The sequence below is a fragment of the Dama dama genome, chromosome 4 (genome assembly GCF_033118175.1).
Source record: "Dama dama isolate Ldn47 chromosome 4, ASM3311817v1, whole genome shotgun sequence".
Classification (NCBI taxonomy): Eukaryota; Metazoa; Chordata; class Mammalia; order Artiodactyla; family Cervidae; genus Dama; species Dama dama.
In genome coordinates this window covers 39,958,067-39,978,401 of record NC_083684.1, presented here as the reverse complement: position 1 = coordinate 39,978,401, position 20,335 = coordinate 39,958,067, and the positions used below count along the sequence as shown (strand labels likewise).

Sequence of the window (20,335 nt, the reverse complement as noted above, 5' to 3'; positions counted from 1 at the left end):
ATCTACTCACGATCACTTCCTCTTTCTCTTAATCTCCCTTCCCAAGGCTGTGAGTCTAGCTTTCTCTAAGTGGAGAGAAGTACTCCTTTCCTGGCCCTTTGTGCCAGCCAGTGCTAGGGGCTTTCATGGGGTGGGGCTGGTGATGACACATGTTCCCAAATGGTTCATGAAGATAAAAGGGCCACGGAGTAGGGTCCAAGGATCTGGCCCTTGTCCCACTGAGGACCTGGGTCTGGGGTCTACAGGGGTACAGCTTGTACTGTTGAGGACAGAAATGGGCTGAGGACTGTGCCATGGACACAGGGCTGCCCAAGTCTTTGGGACTTAGAGTCACACATCCACACCCTCGTTCCGGGGCAAAGAGCCACAATCAAGAGTCCAGGCTGACCCTCCAGAATTTATTCACTTTCAGTGGTACTGGGCCAGATGGAACCTTGGTGGCATCTGATGCCACCATGGCAGGATCCCAGATCCCATCCTGTTACGACGAAGAGTGGCCTGTAGGCGCTATGGCTTTCAGGAATCTAGAAATGATGGAAGGGGTGTGGTCATTCAGGTGGAGCCACCCCCCACCCCCACCCCGCAACCTCCCAGGCCACGCCCTCCCGCCAGGTTTGGGCAGCCTCACACCTTCAGACTCGTCTCCAGCCTCGAAGTCAGGCTCCGGCTCCGGCTCGGGCTCTGGTTCTGCCTCCGGCTCCGGTTCCGCCTCTGGCTCCGGTTCCGGATCCATTTGGGTTTCCAACTCAGGTTCAGCCCCTTCAGAGGTCTCGGCTTCCAGCTCTGGCTCAGTTTCCTCGAGGGTTCCGGATTGTGCTGCCTCGGAGTCCTCAGGACCCCGGGCCTCGTCGGATTCTGGAGCTCTGGGCAGCCAGGGGCACGTGGTCCCTGAGTCAGCAGCTCTGGGAGTCCAGTGGCCTGGGCATGGAGGGTCATAGCTTCGTTCCCGGTAGCCTGCGGCGGAGGTGGGAGTGCCTCAGGCTCAGTTTATCCTCTGTGGTTTCCTCTGCACACGTGCGACTCTTTGGGGAAGACCAAAGAGCGATGCCCCCCACGCCACGCCCCCTCCTCTGACCTAGGCCCCGCCTCCCCCGCCTGCTCTCACCGGTCCCCACGTGCTGCCAGTCCCAGGCGGGGTCGGGCGCCCGCACAGTTCTCTGGGCGCAGCTCAGCAGCTCCTGGCAGGCAGCCTCGCCCTTGCTCTGCACTAGCAGCAACAGGCGGCGCACCCTGCGTTCGGCGTCAGGCAGCGCGTCTAGCGCCTCGTACTCGGGCCCGGTGAGCACGCCCCGTGCCAGCAGCGCATCCAGCAGCAGCCCCGAGTCCGCCTGCAGCGTCTCTACCAGGCGTTTCCGCTCGCGGTCGATCGTCTCTGATGGCCTCTCCTGGGTGTTGCCCATGGTAGGGGCTGCATGGGAGGTGGGGGGCGAGAGGTAGTGGGGGCCGGAGCTCCCCTGCTTTTGACCTGTCTCCCGGGGCCCCAGTGAACATCCGTGGCTGGGGTCTAAGTTCACCTGGATCTCTGCTGCGGCCCGCCAGCCCCGCAGCACAGCACAGGACCGATCCTGCCTCCCTGGCCTTTTCTGCCTTATCTCTGCTTCGGGCTTCACCTTCGGTCCCTAAATGTTGGCTGTGGCGCTCCTCTCCTCCCCTAGCTACCCCAGGACCATCATCTACTCTGACTGCTCTCCCCAAGCAGGTCCTTCCTCCTGAGCCCCTGCCACCTGTAGATCCCGCGATGGATTCAGACCTAGTTAATCCAACCTAACTTCTCTTTCCCAACCTGCTTCCCCAACTTGCAGCTGGTCCTGATAACCCACACCCAGCTTGCAATCAAGTCCTTTTCAGTCTCTCTGCTGAATACTTCTGTCAACTTCACCACTGAGTCTAGTCTTTCATTTCCAGCCTAGACCCTGCAAAGTTTCATATCTCCCGTCCAGGATCCCAAAGTGCTGAGAGTCTTCCCGCTCCTCTCACCTACCTGAGGAAGTCCAAACCCCTTAACCTGAACCTGAGGTCCATCCTTCCAGGACAGGCCCCTGCCTCTGCACCCCCTCACCAATACCACCACCATGTTGGAACCCCAATGTGGTCTCCTGGCCTCTCCTGGTTTCCTGAGTCCTCTTGAGTCTTAGCTCTGACTGAGATCTTCTGACATCACCTGAGACCAAACTGTCTCCCTGCTGCTCTGGGAATGATTTACAGCCATCATCTTGAAGTATCCAGGACCCAACTCATAAAAGCTACCAGGAAATGTCAAACTTTCACTGTTTTCCTCCGTGGATCCTCCCATTTTGAGAGGCTGTCACCACCCCAACAGCAGGTGTTGGGCAGAAATTAATCTGCTTTGTTCACTTATCAACAACTAAGGACAATGGCCCATCTCCTCTTGGGTCGCCTGACCGAGGCAGCAAGGTCCCTGGCATTAAGGGGCGATTAGCTCAGGCCCTGGACCACTCCCTCTCTCAGTCCATCTCCCTTGGCCTTAGCTTTGTCCAAGGGTTTCATCCTCTCTTTGGGGTCCCTCCTTTACCTCCTTACCTGGCTCTAGGAATGGGAGAGAGGATTTGGTCTTAACCCCCATCTCTCTCACTGCCTGGTGTCATGCTATGCCTCTCTGGTCATTGCACCCCTCCTGGCCATACTGAGGTGTCAGCCCTTCCCTCAAGCCATGAGCAGAGACCCTTTGCCCTTCCCTCTCCCTTCATGTCCCATTTGTGACAAATGCTGCTCCTGCACTGACATCTCAGTAAGAATCAGCATCTCCCTCCACCCCCCATCTCCTGTAACAGCCTCTCCCAGCACCTCTCACTCCTGTCCCATCACCCTATGGAACAGTGACTTTGACAACTCTCTAGGGTAGGATTATTGTGCCCATTTTACAGATGAGGAGACAGGTTCAGAGAGACCAAGTGGCAGAACTAGAGTCTGACTTGCTCCAGCCTGACTACAAGGTATCTGGCCAAGCAAAATGTCAACCATAACTACCTGTCCCCCAACCCTCGTGAGACCACCAGAGAGAATCCAGACTATCTGTTCACCCCACATAGCAGGCTTTCCCCCACTTCCCTCAACCATTCAGTACCCGCACTTCCTAAACTTTGTAGACACTGTTCCCTGGGCCTGGAATCCCTTTTCTCCCTCCAAGCGGTGGACCCATCCTCCAAGACTCAAATGTCCCCTTTTACCCCAATGCCCGAGTGTCCCAGAGGCAGATTGGTTACTTCTCCTCTGTATCCCAGTGAACATCATACACCCTCACTAGGCTGACATCACTGGACTGTGTACCATGGATCCTCTGCCCTCTTACTTGCGGTTTCCAAAACCTGTTCCCCCAGTCAAGAGTGCAGGAAGGGAGGGAAGACAGAACCCACTGTGGACAGGTGCAGAGAGGGAGGGGACATATTAGGTTGGCCCCTCCTTTTTTCTCCCTCCTCCCCAAATTATTTTCATGTTAGCTTCCTCCTCTAGTTACCCCAAGTCCTGCCTTTTGTCCTGTCTGGAGAGCAGAGACCCCAGCTAGTCTAGATCCTCTGAGATTTAATGCTCAGAGTATTGAAGTTATGTCCTTCAATGATCACAGCCCAGATTCTTCCCAGAGGACCAGGCAGCTCCAGTTAGCACGCGTGGTCGGGGGTCTCTGCCGCCCTCCCCACCTCACTTCCTGCGCGCGTTCTTTCGCTAAGGAGCGAAGGGGGTGGGTCAACGTGGAAAACTTCGCGCACCTGCGAATTCTTAACATCCATCCCTCCACCCAGCCCCAGAGATAAGAGTCCTGCGGAGGGGAGGGGAGGGGCGGGGCTCACAGACCTTCGCGCACGGCTGCTGGTGGTAATCGGGCGCGGATTTGGCCCAAATTCAGTTTCTCTTCCCTCCCCCAGCCGGGGCGGGGGGAGGGGTTCGGTGGGGCTCCCGATCCCTGCGCTCCTGGCGGCCCCACTCACGGGTCGAGCCTCGGCGGGGCAGGAGATGACGAGGCAGAAAGGGCCGGGCGGGGTGGGGATGGGAGCAGCAGCTGCGGCGGGGGCGGGGGCGGGGCAGCCAGGGCTGCCGGGAACCGGGAGGGGGTGGGGAAAGGGGGCCGTTCTCGGGACGCGGGGAGGCCGGCTGCAGAGGTCGAGTACCGCCTGGCCGCGTATACGCAGTCCGCTTTCCCTCATCACCCTGGGCGCGCCGGAGGAGTCAGGGTGGGGATCGTTAAGCCCGGGGACCCAAGTACCCCAGCAATTCCCAGGCGTTTTACACCCATTCTCTCTGCCCGCACAGAGAAGGCTAAGAGGAGGAGACCAGCTTACTCAAGATCACAGAGCGGGTGCACTGCGGTGCTGGGTGTGACCCCTAAAAGCCCCCGATTCCCGGAGGTCGCAGTGGCCGTGCGCCAGCCCTGGATTCGCACCCGCAGGATGGGGCCTAAGCATGAGAGCTCGGCCTTGGAGGCACCTCCCCTCTCCAAGGGTTCCTCGATTAACATTAAAGCCCTGGGATCTGGACGTTTCTATGAAGGCAAAGGCGCCCCCCACCCATGACTTCTGTGCTCCCTGGTCGGTAGAGGAAAGAGATCAGAAACACAGAAAAAAACCGCGGTTTTATGCAGGACTCGGGGAATGGAGAGGGGCTGCCAAGTAAGTGCGGCTTCACTCAGCGTCCACCAGGGGGCTCAAGGAAGCCGAGCAGGGCGTGCTCCTGCCGGCCAGACCCGCAGCAGGGCTGGCTTCGGAGTGGAGGGGGTCTCAGGGCGAGGGGTTGTCTCCCGCGCCCAGGTAGGAGGCCCGGCTCTCAGGGCTGCTGTAAATGGTTAAAGCTCCGGGCAGGCTGAGGGCTGGGCCTCCCAAAGCCGCTGGGATGTCCAGCAGGAGTGGTGCCCCGAGGGTGGAGTCCTTTCCTAGGAGAAGTGGGGCTGTACTCAGCAGGGAGAGACGGTCATCTCCTTTCTTCGGGGAAGGAGAGCTTCACTCGCCTTGCCCTCTGGTCAATTGAGATGAAACATCCACTCTCAACCTCCCCCCTCTCCCAGCCTGACTCCAGGGATTTCCCTCCCAAACATCGACTGCCCAGCCCACCCAATCTTGATAGCTCAGGCCCCTCAGCGTCTCCCCCTGGTCCCTGAGTCACCACAATTATTACCTGGGCCTGGAGAATTTAACCCCTTAACCGCCAGCTCGGTCTCACCCTTCTCTGGAACCAAGGGCTGCAACTGCAGAAGAGAACCCCAGGAAGCAGCTGGTGAAGGGAGCTGGGGCTTTGGCTGAGGGAGAACAGTGGTGGACTAAAGGGCTTGGCTGAGCAACCCTCAACACCCACCGCTGCCGCCCTCCCACCCCCATCTTACCAGGGACAGCTCCATGTCTAAGTCCATCAGAGTCCATTCCCGCCCTTGGAGGCTGGGGCCCAGCACCTGGGGGAAGCTCTGGGTCAACGGTGTCCTCCCCATGGTGCCCAGACAGCTGGAGCCCACCGAGCCCTGTGCCCCTGCCTCACGGAGCGTGTACTCACATCCAGCGGCCCTGCGGGCTCCACACTTTCAGGGGGGGCCCGAAGCAGCATTGGAGGCAGCAGACTCTCTGGACTCCGGCCTCCCCTCTCCAGGTCCAGAGGGCCCCTGTGCACAGAGAACTGCTGTTGGCCACTCCCTGCATTAGGTTTCCAAGGAACCTGGATACCTCAGAATCTAAATCTGACAATATCTAGAAAGTGTTTGAAGAGGACCTCCCAACCCCCACACACAGAAGGGCACAGAGAAAGTGCCTTCTGCCTCCTACCTTTGGTCTGAGGTTTGGGTTGTGTGCCTGCCCCCACCCAGGCAGTTATCAATACCAGTGGGTCTTAAGCTGTCACGTACTTTACCATCTTGACAATCGCCCCAGTGGTGGCATTTAAAATGCAGACTCCTCAGCCCTGCCACTGAGGCGTTTCCACTTGCCAGGGCCCTCTGAAGCTGGTGCTCCTTAGAGCAACTCTGAGAAATCAGGTCAGACCATGGCTGCCTTCTCAGCCACCCTGGGGCAGACAAGGCTGGGAAGTTTCAGGACTAGCTAGTGCGGGTCTAGCTGCAAAAATGGCCCACGGGGTTTATAATCACAAATGGGCTTTCTGCTCACCTGTCGGGAACCTCCCTGGGGCCTCTTGGTTCAGACTGTTGGGCATTCCTGGGCCCCTCAGGGCTGAAGCTCCCTTTCCCCTCCAGGATGGCCTGCACCACAGCCACAGGCAGCGGTGGGGGTGCTGTCACGCAGAAGTCACACTCGTTTGGGGCCAGGGCCAGCCCGGCCTCGCCTTCCCCCCCTGGGCTGGCTGGCTCTTCTTTGAGCAGTGCCAGGCCCTTCTCCCTGCACCAGAGAAAAGCTTCAACCAGACCCTGGCGCTGACCTCTCCCCCTATCCCCACAGCCATCTGGGCTGCCAGGCCCGCCCCCCCACAGCTCCCCAGAAGGCAGCCCCTCTCCCTCTTACCTCCTGCCACCACTGGAGGGGGAAAGCCTGGTTCCTTCAGGGGATGGAGAGTCTTCCGGGAGGTCGGAGATGATGGGGCCCCTGGCCCTGTGAGGGCTGCTGAGGCCCAGCGTGGTCTCCGGGAGGGGCTGCAAGTAGAAGACGGGTTGAGCCCTTTATCTCAAGTCATAGGGTGAGCCAGAGCCCGACTGGACCACATGGGCCAGACCTAAGGGGGAAGGCTTGAGGGGGGAGGCTTGACCCATGCTGGGTCTGGTGGGAGGGAGGTTAGGCTCCATCTTCTCTTCCTTTTTTTTTTTTTTTTTCATCTCTTCTTTTTGGGGAATGGGGAAAGGGTACAGGCTCTCTATGGAGGGAAGAGAGGAGAATCAAAAACCTACCGACTGGATAAAGTAGGGGTCCTGCAGGAGGGCACCAGGTAAGGAGCAGGCGTTGAATTTGGCTGGCGTTGGGCACCCCTCATCCAGCATCAGGGACCTGTGCAAGGTGGCCAGGGGCAAGGCAGGGGGCTGGGCAGATTCATCTCCCAGGTCCCTCAGCCTGCACCACCGCCCTCCCACAGGCCCCAGCAGCCACGTCAGCAGAGCTGAGGCCTGTTGCCAGGGCATCAGTCACATGCTGGAGGCAGAAGGGGCTCCCCCCCCCCCCCAGAGATGGGGGCCCTTTGGGGGCAGAGGGGAGGGAGGAAGCCTGGTTTGGGCCCCAGACCCTCTGCTCTTGGGATGCTCTGGAGTGAGGGGAAGGGGATCATAGGGTGGAAATACAGGATTAAAGCCCTGGAAGTGAGGGGTCTGAGAGTTGGGGTTTTGTGGTAGAATTAGGGGTGGGTGAAGCCCTGGAATGGGGCTTTAGGGGAGATGGCCATGGGGTGAGGAAGACTGTAGTGCAGGGGGAAAGACAGGTGAAGGGGTTTCTGAAGGAGAAGGAGTCCTGCCTGGGGCTCTGGCAGGGAAGTCCTGCAGGGAGTAGGGGCGTCTCTGGGGTTCTCACTCACAGCTTCCTCTTAGCTCCTGCGCTGCCAGACCCAGCCTGAAGTGGCCCAAAGAGGCACTGGATCAGCTGAAAAGGAAACAAAGGGTTAACTCATACTTGGGGTCTTGCCCCTCACTCTAACAAGACACTTCCAGGGGGCTTCCAGGACTGGCCGTTGGGGGGGCGGTACATTCAGGAGTGGGGTGGGGGAAGAGGAACACCTTGCCGATGACCCGATGCTGCTGACCGTGGCTCTGCCGCAGCGTGACCACCTCCCTCCATAGGATCTCGTTCTGCCTGGGGAAAAGGCGCGGGAGGGTGCTGAGGCATCTGAGAGTTCGCCGGGTCACTACCGCCCACCCCCAGAATGGCAGGCCCGCGCCCGCGTCCACTCAGATGATCGTCCATTCATAGTCAAGAGACTGCCACAGCTCGGCCCACTGGTCTTGGAGGAGGTGCCCAGAACCGTCTAGAAGCCAGTGTCCTAGCGCCCAGAGCCCCCCTTCTCCCTCCCCATCCTCCTCCGCCCCCTCCCCCGCACTGCCTGAGTTCCCGCAGCCGCGCCTCGGTGCTCTCCTGCATTCCCCGAAAAGCCTGCACCTCGCCCAGCAGCCGGCCCAGGTCCTCGGGGCGCCAGCGGCCGTCGTCGCCGCGCAGCGCAGGCACCTGCAGGAGGGAGGCTCCCTCAAGTAAGGGTCTCACGAAATAGCTGTCCCACCTCCACCCGGGTTCGCTGGTCACTGCTGGCCGCCCCTAACCTTGCGGCGCACGCGTTCCAGCAGTTGCTCTCGGCCGCGTACGAAGCTCGGGTGCTGGAACTCGACGTGATCCCGTTCCGGTCTCAGCAGGCCACCCTGCTCGATGCTCACCACCTTCCGAAAACCGTCTAGGGAGCGGGGCGCGGGGGCGTAAGTTGCTGAGTCCCCGCGATCCAAGTCATCCACGCTCGCTTCCCACTCGGCCCTAGGGACTCACACATATTGAGTTGCCGTACGAAGCTCGCCATGTTGCTGTGCTTGAAGTATTGGGGCAGCACCTCCTTGGCGAAGCGGCTCTGGTCGCTCACGAGGAAGCTGGTCCCGCTCTGAGGAGAGCACCGCCCGCCCACTCACGGTGCGGGCGGAGACCAGACGACACGGTGAGCGGTGCCCGCCCACGGCCAAGCCAGCGGGCTGGCGCGCGCACACACAAACTCGCACTCACTCTGGAGACTGTCATTCATGGGGACGTGGGACGAGGCCGGGCCGGAACCAGCTCTGAGGCCTAACCCGGGGCCACCACAATGAACCTCTACCCCAGCCCACCCAGACTCCCTACTCGGTTCTCTAGGAGGAGGTGCAGAGGCCAGACTTGGGTTCCAGACCCGGATGGCTCCCAGACCCGCGTTGTGACTCTGATTTAGAATCAGACGCAGCCCTTCCCTTCTCCTGGTCTCCGTTTTCCCATCTGTCTGATGGGATAGGGTGGGAACTAGAAGACCTCGAAGATCCTTCGGGTGCTGGGTCTCCTTCAGAAGGCTCCTACCCTTTCCTCTGCCCGAAGGAAGTCGCCTCACCTCCATCTCCAATACCACACCCCCCGCCCAAGCCGTCGCCTACCCTAGACGGCTGAATCAAGGGACCCACAACCCCGTCCCAGGCAGGGGTTGATGAGCATGGACGTTCACTGACGTGGAGGAATCCCGGGGACCACTGAGGAAGTCGAGGGGCCCCAGCCCTCACCGGGCTCCAGCGGATCAGGTGGTCGGTGCCCGGGTCGCCCACCAGTGCCCATAGCTTGCCGAGGAAGGCAGGCACTGGGCTGGGGCCCGGCTCCGTGGGCAGCGCGGCCGGCGCTTCCTGCATGGCGCAGTCTCGGCACCGCTAAGCGCTCGGGCCCGGCCACCGCGGGCTTGTCAAAGCCGCGGAAAGTGCTGCGTTTGCCGCCCGCCCCGCCCTACTCCGCCTCCCGGCGCCGGGTCAGGCGGGGGCCACGTGCGAACTGGCGGGGCGGGGCTCTGGCCGCGGCCGCAACACCGGCGGACCGAAAGGGCAGTATGGGATCGGATGTGCGTGGGGGCAGGGTGCAGGAGGGAGGGAGACCTGAGTTCGAGTCGCACACTTCTCAGGCCCGCTGTTTGCTCCTGTGTTCTTCGGGAGATATCAAGCGTACACAGCCTGATGTATGCTGGGAAAGCGATGGAATGGGCACAGCCAAGCCTCGGGTAGAGGGGCAGATAGGAGCGGGCGAGGGTGGGGAGGAGAAGCTGACACCCTCCCGCGGAACCTGGGACGCTGTCATTCCGAAGATTCCAGGACCCCGACCCTGACCGCTGCAGCTGCACCGGTAGAAATGGACCTTGAGGTCTCAAACCCTCCCTACCCCTCTTCCAGCCTCTGTCAGTTCAGAGCAGACCCGGCCTTTCACAGGACTCAGAGATAATGCTTGATTTATTCCACACTCACCCCAGAGGCACTAACACACACACCCCTGAGGCACGACTTGAACCTGTGCCCTCCCTCCCCCCACGCCAGGGCCGCCGAGCTGGCGACACGTTTGCAGAGGACTGGGGTTGGAGGAGGGTGACCCCTGTACTACGGGGACAGTGGGTGTCTGCAGATGTTGAAAGCAACGAGTGGGCTCAGGGCGCCCTGGACCGGTAACGATGCCACTTTATAGGCTCTAATCCTCGCGAGGGACAAGAGGTAAGAGTCCCAAAGGAGAGGGCTAGCAGCTGGCCCGCCCCTGGGCAAACCCACGCAGCATTTCAGAGGACACACGTCCGCAGGGAGCGGAAAGAGCGTTTGTCCCATCACGCCACAAGCGTGGGCCGCCAGGGATGGGGCTCCCGCGTTAGCTTGAGCGTGTAACTGCGCAGGCGCGGGCAGCGCGCGCGGAAGGCGTGCAGCACGGAAGGTCGCACCACGCAGAAGCAGTGTACCTCGCGCAGGCCCGCGCAGCGCGCTGCCAGCTCCTCCAGTGCGGCGTCCAGCTCTGCCGAGGCGGCGGCGCGCACCTCAAGCGCGCGCAAGGTTGCAGCGTAGTGGCGCGCCGCGAAGCGCACTGGGCCTACGGTGTCCCCAGAGAGGCTGAGGCGCAGCGCAGCCACGGGTACGGCTGGCTGCAGGACGCGCGTCACGCTCTCTGCAGGCAGCACCGGCTCTAGCTCCAGCTCTACCTCCAGTCCCGGGTGGCGGCGGCTCAACGCGGCCCAGGTTTCATCAGGCAGGGGGGGCGCGCGTGCGTCTTCCGGACACGCGCACCGCAGGGCGAGGAGCTCGAAAGGCGCGCGCTCTGGCGCCGCCAGTGCCTCGAGCGCGGTGCGCGACAGGCTGGCCAGGTGCAGGCCAAGGGCGCGCAGGAAGGGGCAGCCCTGTAGCAGCTCGAGCACGGAGCCTGGCCCTACGCTGCCCACCAGCGTTCTGTTATCCAGGAAAAGGCTGCGGAGCTCCGGACAACCGTGTGCCACCTGCAGCACCAGCGCGTCGTCCAGTGAGAAGGGCAGGCGCCGCAGGTCGAGGTGGCGCAGCGCGCGGGCCGCCCCACAGAGGGCGTGCACCGCGTCCAGGACGTCGCGGCCGGCGTCGAAGAGCGGCTTTTCTCCACGGCACTCCAGGCACAGGCCTCGAAGCCCGGGGTTACGGCCCGTCAGTGCAGTCAGTAACTCCGTGGCCGCCCGGCGACTCGACTTCCTCGACGGCTCAAATTCCAGCCATAGATTCTGAACGTGGTCCAGGCAAGCGGACAGATACGGCGGCAGCATGCCTTCCAGCTCACAGTCGCAACTTGGGGGTAGAGTGGTGGAGAAAAGGCATTGGCCGGCCAAGTCCCTGCGACCTGGCGAGAGGTCTCTAACCCACCCTTCTCTCTGGGTTCCGGTTACCATCCCACTTCTGCCCCCTGCCCACAAACCTCCCTGTTCCTCCCGTGCCTGGTCTCTCCTACGTATGCTAGGAGGGAACCCTATCCCTTCCTTCAGATGCATCTGCCGCCAGTTGAAACCGTGCCAGAGAGAGGCAAGGTATTTTAGAAAGTGGGCTTTCTCATGGGTCTTTCCGGAGGCGGGGCAGGGCCAAGCCTCTGGGCTGCCGCATTCACATTCTGCCTGTCACTTCTCAGTTGAGTGAGGAAGTAATTAAATCTCTCTGCCTCAATTTTTTATCTGTGCGATGGAGATAATAATACTACCCGTCCATCACATAAAGTGTTTGTGAGAATTAGAAAGACTGGTACACGTAAGGCCCTTAGAACAATGATTGGTACACAGTAGGTGGCCAATGTTAGAAATGACGCTTTTTAATATGGGGGAGAGTCACAGTATCTCCCCAACCTCTGACTCTACCAAGACTGGGAGAAGGTGGGAGGGGGAAGAGACTGCTCACCTGATGCTCGTGTCGTGCCACACAGCGCTGCAGGTGGCAGCGGCAGCCCAAGCTCTGCAGACCCTCGCTGCAGCAGCGCGGTCGGTCAGGGGCAGGTGGCGGAAGATGAGCGCCAGCACCTCCTCTGGCAGCTGTTCTCCAGGCTCGGCCATGGCCAGGTGGGGCCCCCCCTGCAGGAAGGCCACAGTGTTGAGGGGAATAGCTGGAGCCTATGTGTAGAAATGCTTGGGGCCCAGGATCCGCTATGTAAATTTGCAGAGCCCAGTGCAAAGTGAAAATGTGTGTCTCTCTGTTTAAAATATTATCGAGGATTTCAAGACCGTGACAGCAGAGCATTTAACCAAGCTATTAAATCAAGCCTGGGGCTCGGTACACAGATCTCAGACCCATGAAGTCTGCCTGAGATGCCGAGCATTTCTGATTCTTCCTTTAAACTACGTTCTCACTTGTTGAACAAATTCACATTTTATAATACTGTATTAGAAGGAACTCAACCGCGACCCGTGCACCAGGTTGATAAAGCCAAAATACCCGGATTTGGGACGATGCTGTCAGATCTTTCTCCTAGTCACCAACGCCTTCTCTGAGGAAGTTGGAGGGCCACTGCCCAGGCCCTGACTCCAGACCACCACGTCTTCCCCAACCCCTCGCCCCCGTCTCCCTCTACCGCACCATCACGGCGGCCAGAGAACCCGGACTAGTCTCACAGAGTCACTGAACTGCTTGCCTCCCAACTTAGACCCTAAATACTTAGGGAACGACGGAGCCCAAACACCAAGGGCCGTTGAAATGGCTTCTCAAAGGACGCTGGGCACCAAAATCACCCGGACTTTTGTTCACACTACAGATTTCATGGCCCCATCTACTAAATCAAGCTCTCCTCAAACAGTAGGGCCCAGGAATATGAATTTCAACAAGCGCAGATGTATACCACAGGTCCCAAGTTGAGAAACCCGGTCTTAGCTCCACTCGTCACTAGAGAGTGACGGCAGGGTTAATAGGGAGGGAACATTAAGGAAAACTTTTAATTGGCAGGGACCAGGAGCCAATCAGGAAGCAGAGGTGCGGGTGGGGCGTAGCTGAATCCGCAAGGAGAAGGGAGGCTCCTTCCTCCACTTCACTGGGGGAGACAATTTGGGTTCTTCCAATGAGAGGCCAGCGAGGCGGAGAAAATCTTGGGGTTGTGGGGGCCTGAGGGACCCTGGGTTCAAATTCCGATCCTGAACCCCGAGCAGCCCAGGCACCCGTTGGGCGGTTTAGGCTCAACTGGAATTCCGCAGACCCACATCAGAGCGCGGCCTTTGTTGGAGACTGTGCGTCCTTTTTGAAGTTGCCAATTTTAGTTAAAGGTGCTTAAAGGTTTTCGTACACAACGTTTGACGCCACTGGCCAGTTTTCTATTTTCCCATATTTTCTAGGCTAACGGTCCCTGCTGGAATTTGTGTCTCGAGTACCCGGGAGTTTCTGATACCCTCCGCCACGCTTGAACTTGGCACCCAGTTCAGAGTGTCAGGTAGAATCAGAGATCTTGGATCTTCGAGCTCGACCACCCAGAAGGGGACGTCCCCTCGTTGCTCCGTCCGTTACCCGCTGGAGGAAAAGGATCGGCTCTCACCCTGGGGCCCTCCGGCCTCGTAAGAACCTCAAGTCCTCGAAGTCCCTTGCCGCGGGCAGTTCCGCCTGCTGTTTGACCTCAGGCGCCAGTGTCTTACCTGTGCAGCGGATCGGGGGCAGCAGAGGACGGTGGCGGGAAGGAACCGCGGGGAGCCCCGGGGCGGGACGCCGGGACGGACGGGGCGGCTCGGACTGGGGCGCCGCCCCTGCGCTCCGCGCACACCCGGAAGCAGCGCGAGTCCAGTGGAAGCCGGCGGGCGTGGGAATCCAGGCCGGGCCAAGGCGGCCAGGTTAGTGCAGAGGGTGGGTGGGCTTTCCGTTGCGGGCAGGAGCCAGGGGATCCTGGCTCAGGAGCACGGGCGCGGTGCGGTTGTCACCCGCGGCTGCCGGGGTCAGGTGGTGGTGGTCGTGGTGGTGGCCTATTGAGCTGTTTCCGTGGGAGGCTGGAGAGAGGGTACCGACGTTGGCCCCTGCCTTGTCCCAACTAGGGGCTTTCAAGGGGCGGCAGGGCCCTGTGGATGAGAGGACGGGGTGGGGCTGGTTCTGAACAGACATTCGAGTAGAAACCCCTTGCCGGTCAGAGCCAGTAGCAAGCGCGAAACTCCAGCAGGAGGGTGGGCTAATGGGAGGCCGGGGAGCTCCTCTTTAGAGCTCGTGAGAGGCTTTGCTTGAGTAGATGCTGGGACTCGCAGCTTTTCAGGCCTTGAGAGGCCACGCCCGCAGGTCGTCACCGCCTAGCCGGCCAGAAGTGGGGCTACTCAGGACTGTTATTGTTGTTCAGTGGCTAAGTTGTGTCCAACTCTTTGCGACCCCATGGACTGTGTAGCACGCCAGGCTTCCCTGTCCTTCACCATCTCTCAGAGTTTGCTCAAACTTATGTCCATTGAGTCAGTGATGCCATCGAACCATCTCATCCTCTGTCAGTGTTAATGGAGCGCTGCGCCGGCTGGCTACCGATGGCAGGGGCATATTTTCCTGAGTCGGTACCCACGTGTCCCTTACAGTCTCAGCCCAGCTAAGGGTTCCCAGGACCCCGGCGGGCCCCGCTGATGGAGAGGCGGACCCCAGGTGGGTGGGGCGCGGGACTTCCCGAGGAGGGGTTTCTGTGAAGGGACAGAGAGCTTCCAAGGGGGCTTAGCGAGCCAAGGCCCGCCCCTCTTCCCGCCCCACCCCTGCCACTTCTCCACAGTTACCAGGCTGTTCGCCTTCTCCCGTTCCAGTCCTAGACAGTATGACAGATTCCCCCCTCCTCTTGGTTTGCAGTGTCCTGCAGGCAGGCCAGCTGGGTAGAGGACTGTCTGGCCCTGCCCTTACCCACCCACCCTCCAGTCAGGGGGCTAGGAAGATGTCAAAGGGGAAATGTTTTGGGGCCAGGTTCCCACTTCTCCACTCTGGGCCAATACCCCAGGGCTTCCCACTTGTCTCCCTACTGCTCTTGGTCCCAGTTGTCACCCACCCCGTTTTTGTTTTGTTTTGCTTTTTAAGAAAAACAAAGATGCCTTTTTAATACAAAATAAATGTCTCTATTTCACATAAAGTATAATATTTAAATAAAATGAAAATAAAAACCACCCCAATATCCCCCTTCCCCAAGAGAAATAAACAATACCAATTTCTTGTTAATTTCTATTGTTTTTGGATAAACACACAAGTATTAGTAAGTTTTCTTACTAATGATGGGGGGAGCTGGTCAAAAGGTATGTTCCCTGTGCTCAAACTCAGGGTAGGGTTATCAGGTATTATTCTTCCTGCCAGGTCTGGGTGAAGGTGGAGGGTGCCATTTCTCTTTTCCTTTATTATTACTATTTTTTAAATTTGCCAGCTGCACCGCACAGCTTGAGGGATCTTAGTTCCCTGACCAGGGATTGAGTCCAGGCCCTGGCAGTGAAAGCACCCCCAGGGAATTCCCTTGAACCCATTTTTCTAGGAAAAGGGTATAATGTTGCCTCAGGTAATGAAGGAAGAGGCAGGGCAGTTCTCCACCTGTTGCTCATGGTGCTGTAGCTGGGAGGCCACTGACAGGCCAGTGCCATGGCTGACTGAGAATTTTGCTCCTTGATCTAGAGCTAGGATTTTGTCAAAGATAGATTAGAGGAGATGCTAATGCCAAGGGCCCTGACTGTGTTTGGACAGAGAAGGAGCCTGTAACAGAACAACTTGAATGGCGTCAGACAACAGACTATCTCCAAGGACTTGAGACTAAAAAGGAAGGATTTAGTTCACATAACAGAAAAGTCCGAGAGGCAGCTAGAGCCGGGGACATGGTGTGGTCGGGGGTGCACTTCTTCATCTCTTGGCCCTGCAGCTTTCTGTGCCAGTTTCATTCTTGGTCAGACTGAGAATGGCAAAGGAGACCTACCCTTCCTTCTAGCTCAGCTTCAACATAGGAAAGGGAAGCTTGTTCCTCTTTCCTGTTGCTTTAGTTGCTAAGTTGTGTCTGCCTCTTTTGAGTCCATAGACTGTAGCCACCAGGCTCCTCTGTCCATGGAATTCTCCAGGCATGAATACTGGAGTGGGTTGCCATTTCCTTCTCCAGGGTATCTTCCCAACTCAGGGATTGAACCCAAGTCTCCTGCATTGAAGGCAGACTCTTTACTGACTGAGCGAACAGGGAAGCCCAAATTGCAGGTTGATTCTGATAGGTCCAATATGAATCCTGTGCCCAACTCAGAACAAACCATTTCAGGAAGGTGAATGGAAGGTGCAGATTGGCTAGGCTGGATGTCAGGAGTGAGATTAGCCCTTCCAACAGGCCTGTGGATTGAGTAAAGGGAAGAGGGAAGTCCCCAGAGGTTAGTCAAGACTGGGGGAGAGAATCTGGGCAGGCGCAAACTACAGGTGTCCTTTGAAGTGAAGCCAGGAGGTACAGCAGGAATGCCAGCGAAGAAACCTAGTTGGGGGGGGGGGGGGCTGTGGAACCCCTGCAGGGATCCTCAAATTTGAACTGAGGGCATACCAGGACATGAGTCTGGTTGTGCTGTGGGGTGTGGGTGCCATCCAGGAGGGTGTCTCCAGTCAGCTTTGAAAAGAGAGACACCCTCCCCTGAGGAGGGGGCAGAACTTTGGTTTTACTGCAACATTGTCCCTCTCCTCATCCCTGTGACCTGGGGCTCTTTCTCAGAGAAGGCAGTGGAGGGACAGTCCTGACTACAACTCTTAGCTGAGCTGGGGCCAGAAGCACAAGAAGCTGCCTAGGGGATTATGAACTTACCTTCACAAGTGTGCCAGCTGAGTGGGGACAGCTGGGTGACGTGGGACTGGACAGCTGTCTCCAGGGCTGGGCCGGGGGTGATCTGAATGCCTATCTCTGTCCCCAGGAGGCAAGATGGCGGCTGGGCCAAATGGGCTTGAGGAGTGGGTGGGCAGCGCATACCTGTTTGTGGAGTCCTCGCTGGACAAAGTGGTCTTGTCCGATGCCTACGCTCACCAGCAGCAGAAAGTGGCAATGTACAGGGCTCTCCGGACTGCCCTGGCAGGTGTGTGGCTGGGCAGGCACTTGGGGAAGAAAGGGGGGCCTGGGGCCTTTTGTAGGCAGGGCCAGAGACTAAGATCCCCACCTCTTCAACTCTGTGGGCTTGTGTTTAATCACCGCTTTGAAGAAAAGATTCCTTGGGGATGACAGGAGAAGGATGCCTGGTTATGTTAGGGTCTTTCTTCTCTGGTACACATAAGTGCCCTTGGGTATAGACTTGTGTCTCTGTGTCTGTGTATAGTCTACCTCTGTGTGCACTAATATCCCCCTACTCCATGCCCCCCCCACCACTGCCCAGATCAGGCCGCTTGCTCACTGCTTTCTACTAATTTTACCACCCTCTCTCTTCTTTTCCTGTCTCACTGCAGCACTCCTTGCCCAAGATCCTTCCCCAGTACCTCCCTTTCCAGCCTACTTTTCCCACCTCAGGGTTGAGGCCACAGGAGGTTGAAGCTGGTTGGGGGATCTGGCCCCAGCCTCAGAACAGCGAGAGCCCCTCTCCTTGGGAGGAGGGCAGCAGTACTAGGAGGCGGAAGACCTGAAACCTCCCGCCTACTGCATGGCCAGCTGCCTGCCCAGAGGTCTTGGCTGCCCAGGGCAAACGCCCCTTTCTACGCTGCAAAGTCTCTTCCACGTCCCTTTTGCCCACCCTCATTTGAGGCTTCAGGGATGTGGCGAGAGTGGCACCCACTCCGTCTCAGGGTGATCCCTGTGATAGGTCCTGGCCTTTATTCTGGCTTGTTGCTGTTTACCTCCCCATTCTGCTTCCCAGCCGGGAGTTCTGAGGTATACCCGCGCCCCTAGGTGTCTGGGGGTGGGGAAGGCGTCTCATCTCGGGCTTCATTCCTTCTCCGGCCTCATGGAGCATGGCCCCGCATGGGGACCGCATGGTGCCTGACTGCCCGCCTCCGCAGAGAGTGGCGGGAGCCCCGACGTGCTGCAGATGCTCAAGATCCACCGCAGTGACCCGCAGTTGATCGTGCAACTGCGTTTCAGCGGGCGCCAGACGTGCGGCCGCTTCCTCCGCGCCTACCGCGAGGGGGCGCTGCGAGCCACGCTGCAAGGGTACCTGGCTCGGGCACTGGCCCTGAACGCGGTGCCGCTGCAACTGGAACTGCGTGCTGGCGCCGAGCAGCTGGATGCCGTGTTGACCGACGAGGAGCGCTGTTTGAACTGCATATGCGCGCAGAAGGTGCGGCCGGGCTGGGGCCAGGGTCGGGTGGGGCGGGAATTCGCTAAGGAGACCCCCACCGACACCACACTCTCCTCTCTAGCCTGACCGGCTCCGGGATGAGGAACTCACCGAGTTGGAGGATGCGCTCAGGAATCTGACATGCGGCTCGGCGGCGGGCCAAGGGGGCGACGTGCAAGGCACTCCAGCCCCCTCGCAGTCTCTGGCACCTTCTCCGCCAGAGGAGAAACCGCCACCCCCGCCGCCTGGCCAGACTTTTTTCTTCCAGGGTCAGCCCATAGGTGAGACTCCCGGAGAAAGGGAGAGGCAGGATCCTCAGGAGGATGAAGCTTGGGGAGGGGCGAGGTCTGGGCGGGGTAGTCAAGGCGGGAATGGAAGGGTATCCCAAGCTCACTCCCTCCCCGCTCTCTCTGCAGTGAACCGGCCGTTGAACCTGCAGGATCAACAGAAGTTCGCCCGCTCCGTGGGCCTCAAGTGGCGCAAGGTGGGGCGCTCTCTGCAGCGCAGCTGCCGCGCGCTGCGGGACCCGGCGTTGGACTCACTGGCCTATGAATACGAGCGCGAAGGGCTATACGAGCAGGCCTTTCAGCTGCTGCGGCGCTTCGTGCAGGCCGAGGGCCGCCGTGCCACGCTGCAGCGCCTGGTGGAGGCACTCGAAGAGAACGAGCTCACCAGCCTGGCGGAGGACTTGCTGGGCCTGGCGAACCCTGACGGCGGCCTGGCCTAGGCAGAGTACCAGAGAAAGGGGAGGTCGGTCAGTTGCCCAGTCAGGGTTTGGAGCATCTGGATGACCGTAGGGTCCCTCCTGCTGCTACTGCTGACCTCTTGTCCACCACGCGACTCTGAGACCACACTTAGCAACCCCACTTAGCTGAGTTGCTGGAGCTGCTGCGCAGAGATGATGGCGGCCCTCTCCAGGAGTCAGACAAGCACCCACCGTGTCTGCTGGGGTGCCAATGGGCAGTTGTGTTCTAGATACTAGGATAGAGACAGAGTGAATGGGTCTCTGTCCTAGTATCTAGAACAGACCTGCTGCAAGGTCTGCTTCACCTTCTCCCACCCTAGAAGAAGGACTTTCAGCCAGACTTTACCTCTTCATTCATTATTATTCATTAAGGACCTGCTGTATCCTAGGTATCATCCTGGGTGCTGCAAATACTGTGGTGAACAAAACACACGAATCTTGTCTGTCGTCAGTTTACAATCAGTGTGGGACTCTGAATATAAAGTAATAAAATACTACCCATTTTTTGGATGTGAAAAATACAAGGTGTTGTGGGAACAAATGAGCAGGGGCCTAACCCAGGTTAGGAGTTAGGCTTCCTTGGGGAGAGATGAGTGTGAATATTGGGGGGGGGGGCGGTGGAATGAGAGAAGGGCAGTATTCTGGACATGGCCAGCCTCAGGTGAAGTCTTGAGGAAGGTGGGAGGGAGGGATGTTAGAACAGAAGGTTTACAGTGGCTGGATCTAGGAGTGGGTGGATTTGCAGAGACCCATTGGAGAGTGGGGGAGGCAGAGAGTATGGGGTCTGGTAAACCATTTTACAAGAGTTTGGATTTTATCCGGAGGCGAGTGAGAGGCCTTTAAAGGGGTTTGACAGTTCAGGCTGGGAGTGAGGATTCAGAGGGAGAGAGAGTACAGTCCCCAGGCTGAGGCAGTTGGCAGCAGAGATGGAGGAAAAAGATGAACACCAAGAGCTGTTTAGGACAAAGGACAACAGGCCTGGTGACACTGAAAGAGGAGAGAGGGGGGAGAGGACTCCAGAGTTTCTGATTTTGCCAGTTAGATGGGAGGAGAGATCTGGGGCCCTGAGGAAAGTGAAGCGCTTGCTCTGTTTTGGACTAGCTGGGTGTGATGTTCCTGTCGAACACCCAGAGTTCAAGGATAGCTAGAGCTATAGTTTTGAGTTCCAGAGAGGGTCAAGGCTAAGGACTCCAAAACGTACAGGTGGGTGTGGGTGGGACAGCCCAGGGGGAGTTCCTGAAGGACACCAACTGGAAAAAAGAACAACCCAAAGAGGAAGGAGGAAAACAAGATTTGGAAGCCAGAGGAATGGCTCTCCCTGCTGTGATGGAGGCTGAGAATTTGTGAAGGCCGAGGAGTGTCCACTGGAGTCAGGGAAAAGGTTACTAGGTGGAGGCTGTTTCTGGGACATAGTGGGGACAGCCTGATACCAGACCACGGGAGGGATGGGATGGAAGCAGTAGAGAAAGCCACACATAGGAGAGGACTCCTGAAAAGTCTGTGAGCAGGAGAGTGAGTCTCAGGATGGAG

General features: G+C 58.7%; 3 protein-coding genes across 10 annotated transcripts; 1 reads left to right on the top strand and 2 right to left on the bottom strand.

Annotated features, from left to right (window-relative positions):
• Positions 1-384: 384 nt before the first annotated feature.
• On the bottom strand, positions 385-9,364 carry LOC133054063 (heat shock factor protein 4). 7 transcript variants are annotated; one of them, XM_061138688.1, is made up of 15 exons: positions 9,143-9,351; positions 8,397-8,505; positions 8,180-8,307; positions 7,963-8,087; positions 7,643-7,718; positions 7,444-7,508; positions 6,830-6,926; positions 6,450-6,577; positions 6,099-6,326; positions 5,494-5,599; positions 5,330-5,395; positions 5,125-5,245; positions 1,106-1,408; positions 631-954; positions 385-524 (listed from the first exon to the last, which is right to left on the bottom strand). In XM_061138688.1, the coding sequence occupies exons 1-15, from the start codon at positions 9,263-9,265 to the stop codon at positions 517-519; spliced, it is 2,007 nt and encodes a 668-aa protein (XP_060994671.1). In that variant the 5' UTR covers positions 9,266-9,351; the 3' UTR covers positions 385-516. The 7 variants fall into 7 exon arrangements, with proteins under 7 accessions (XP_060994671.1, XP_060994672.1, XP_060994673.1 ...); XM_061138689.1 differs by having other exon boundaries at positions 5,125-5,194; XM_061138690.1 differs by lacking the exon at positions 6,099-6,326 and having other exon boundaries at positions 9,143-9,350.
• A 468-nt stretch (positions 9,365-9,832) lies between these two features.
• FBXL8 (F-box and leucine rich repeat protein 8) lies at positions 9,833-13,601 on the bottom strand. Its single transcript, XM_061138696.1, has 3 exons — positions 13,495-13,601; positions 11,783-11,952; positions 9,833-11,185 (listed from the first exon to the last, which is right to left on the bottom strand). Exons 2-3 carry the CDS (start codon positions 11,932-11,934, stop codon positions 10,213-10,215), a joined length of 1,125 nt encoding a protein of 374 aa, XP_060994679.1. The 5' UTR covers positions 11,935-11,952; positions 13,495-13,601; the 3' UTR covers positions 9,833-10,212.
• Positions 13,545-19,329, top strand: TRADD (TNFRSF1A associated via death domain). Of its 2 annotated transcripts, XM_061138697.1 has the most exons (5): positions 13,545-13,686; positions 16,714-16,872; positions 17,783-18,060; positions 18,143-18,341; positions 18,477-19,329. In XM_061138697.1, the coding sequence occupies exons 2-5, from the start codon at positions 16,722-16,724 to the stop codon at positions 18,785-18,787; spliced, it is 939 nt and encodes a 312-aa protein (XP_060994680.1). In that variant the 5' UTR covers positions 13,545-13,686; positions 16,714-16,721; the 3' UTR covers positions 18,788-19,329. The 2 variants fall into 2 exon arrangements, with proteins under 2 accessions (XP_060994680.1, XP_060994681.1); XM_061138698.1 differs by lacking the exon at positions 16,714-16,872 and having other exon boundaries at positions 13,635-13,686.
• Positions 19,330-20,335: the final 1,006 nt, after the last annotated feature.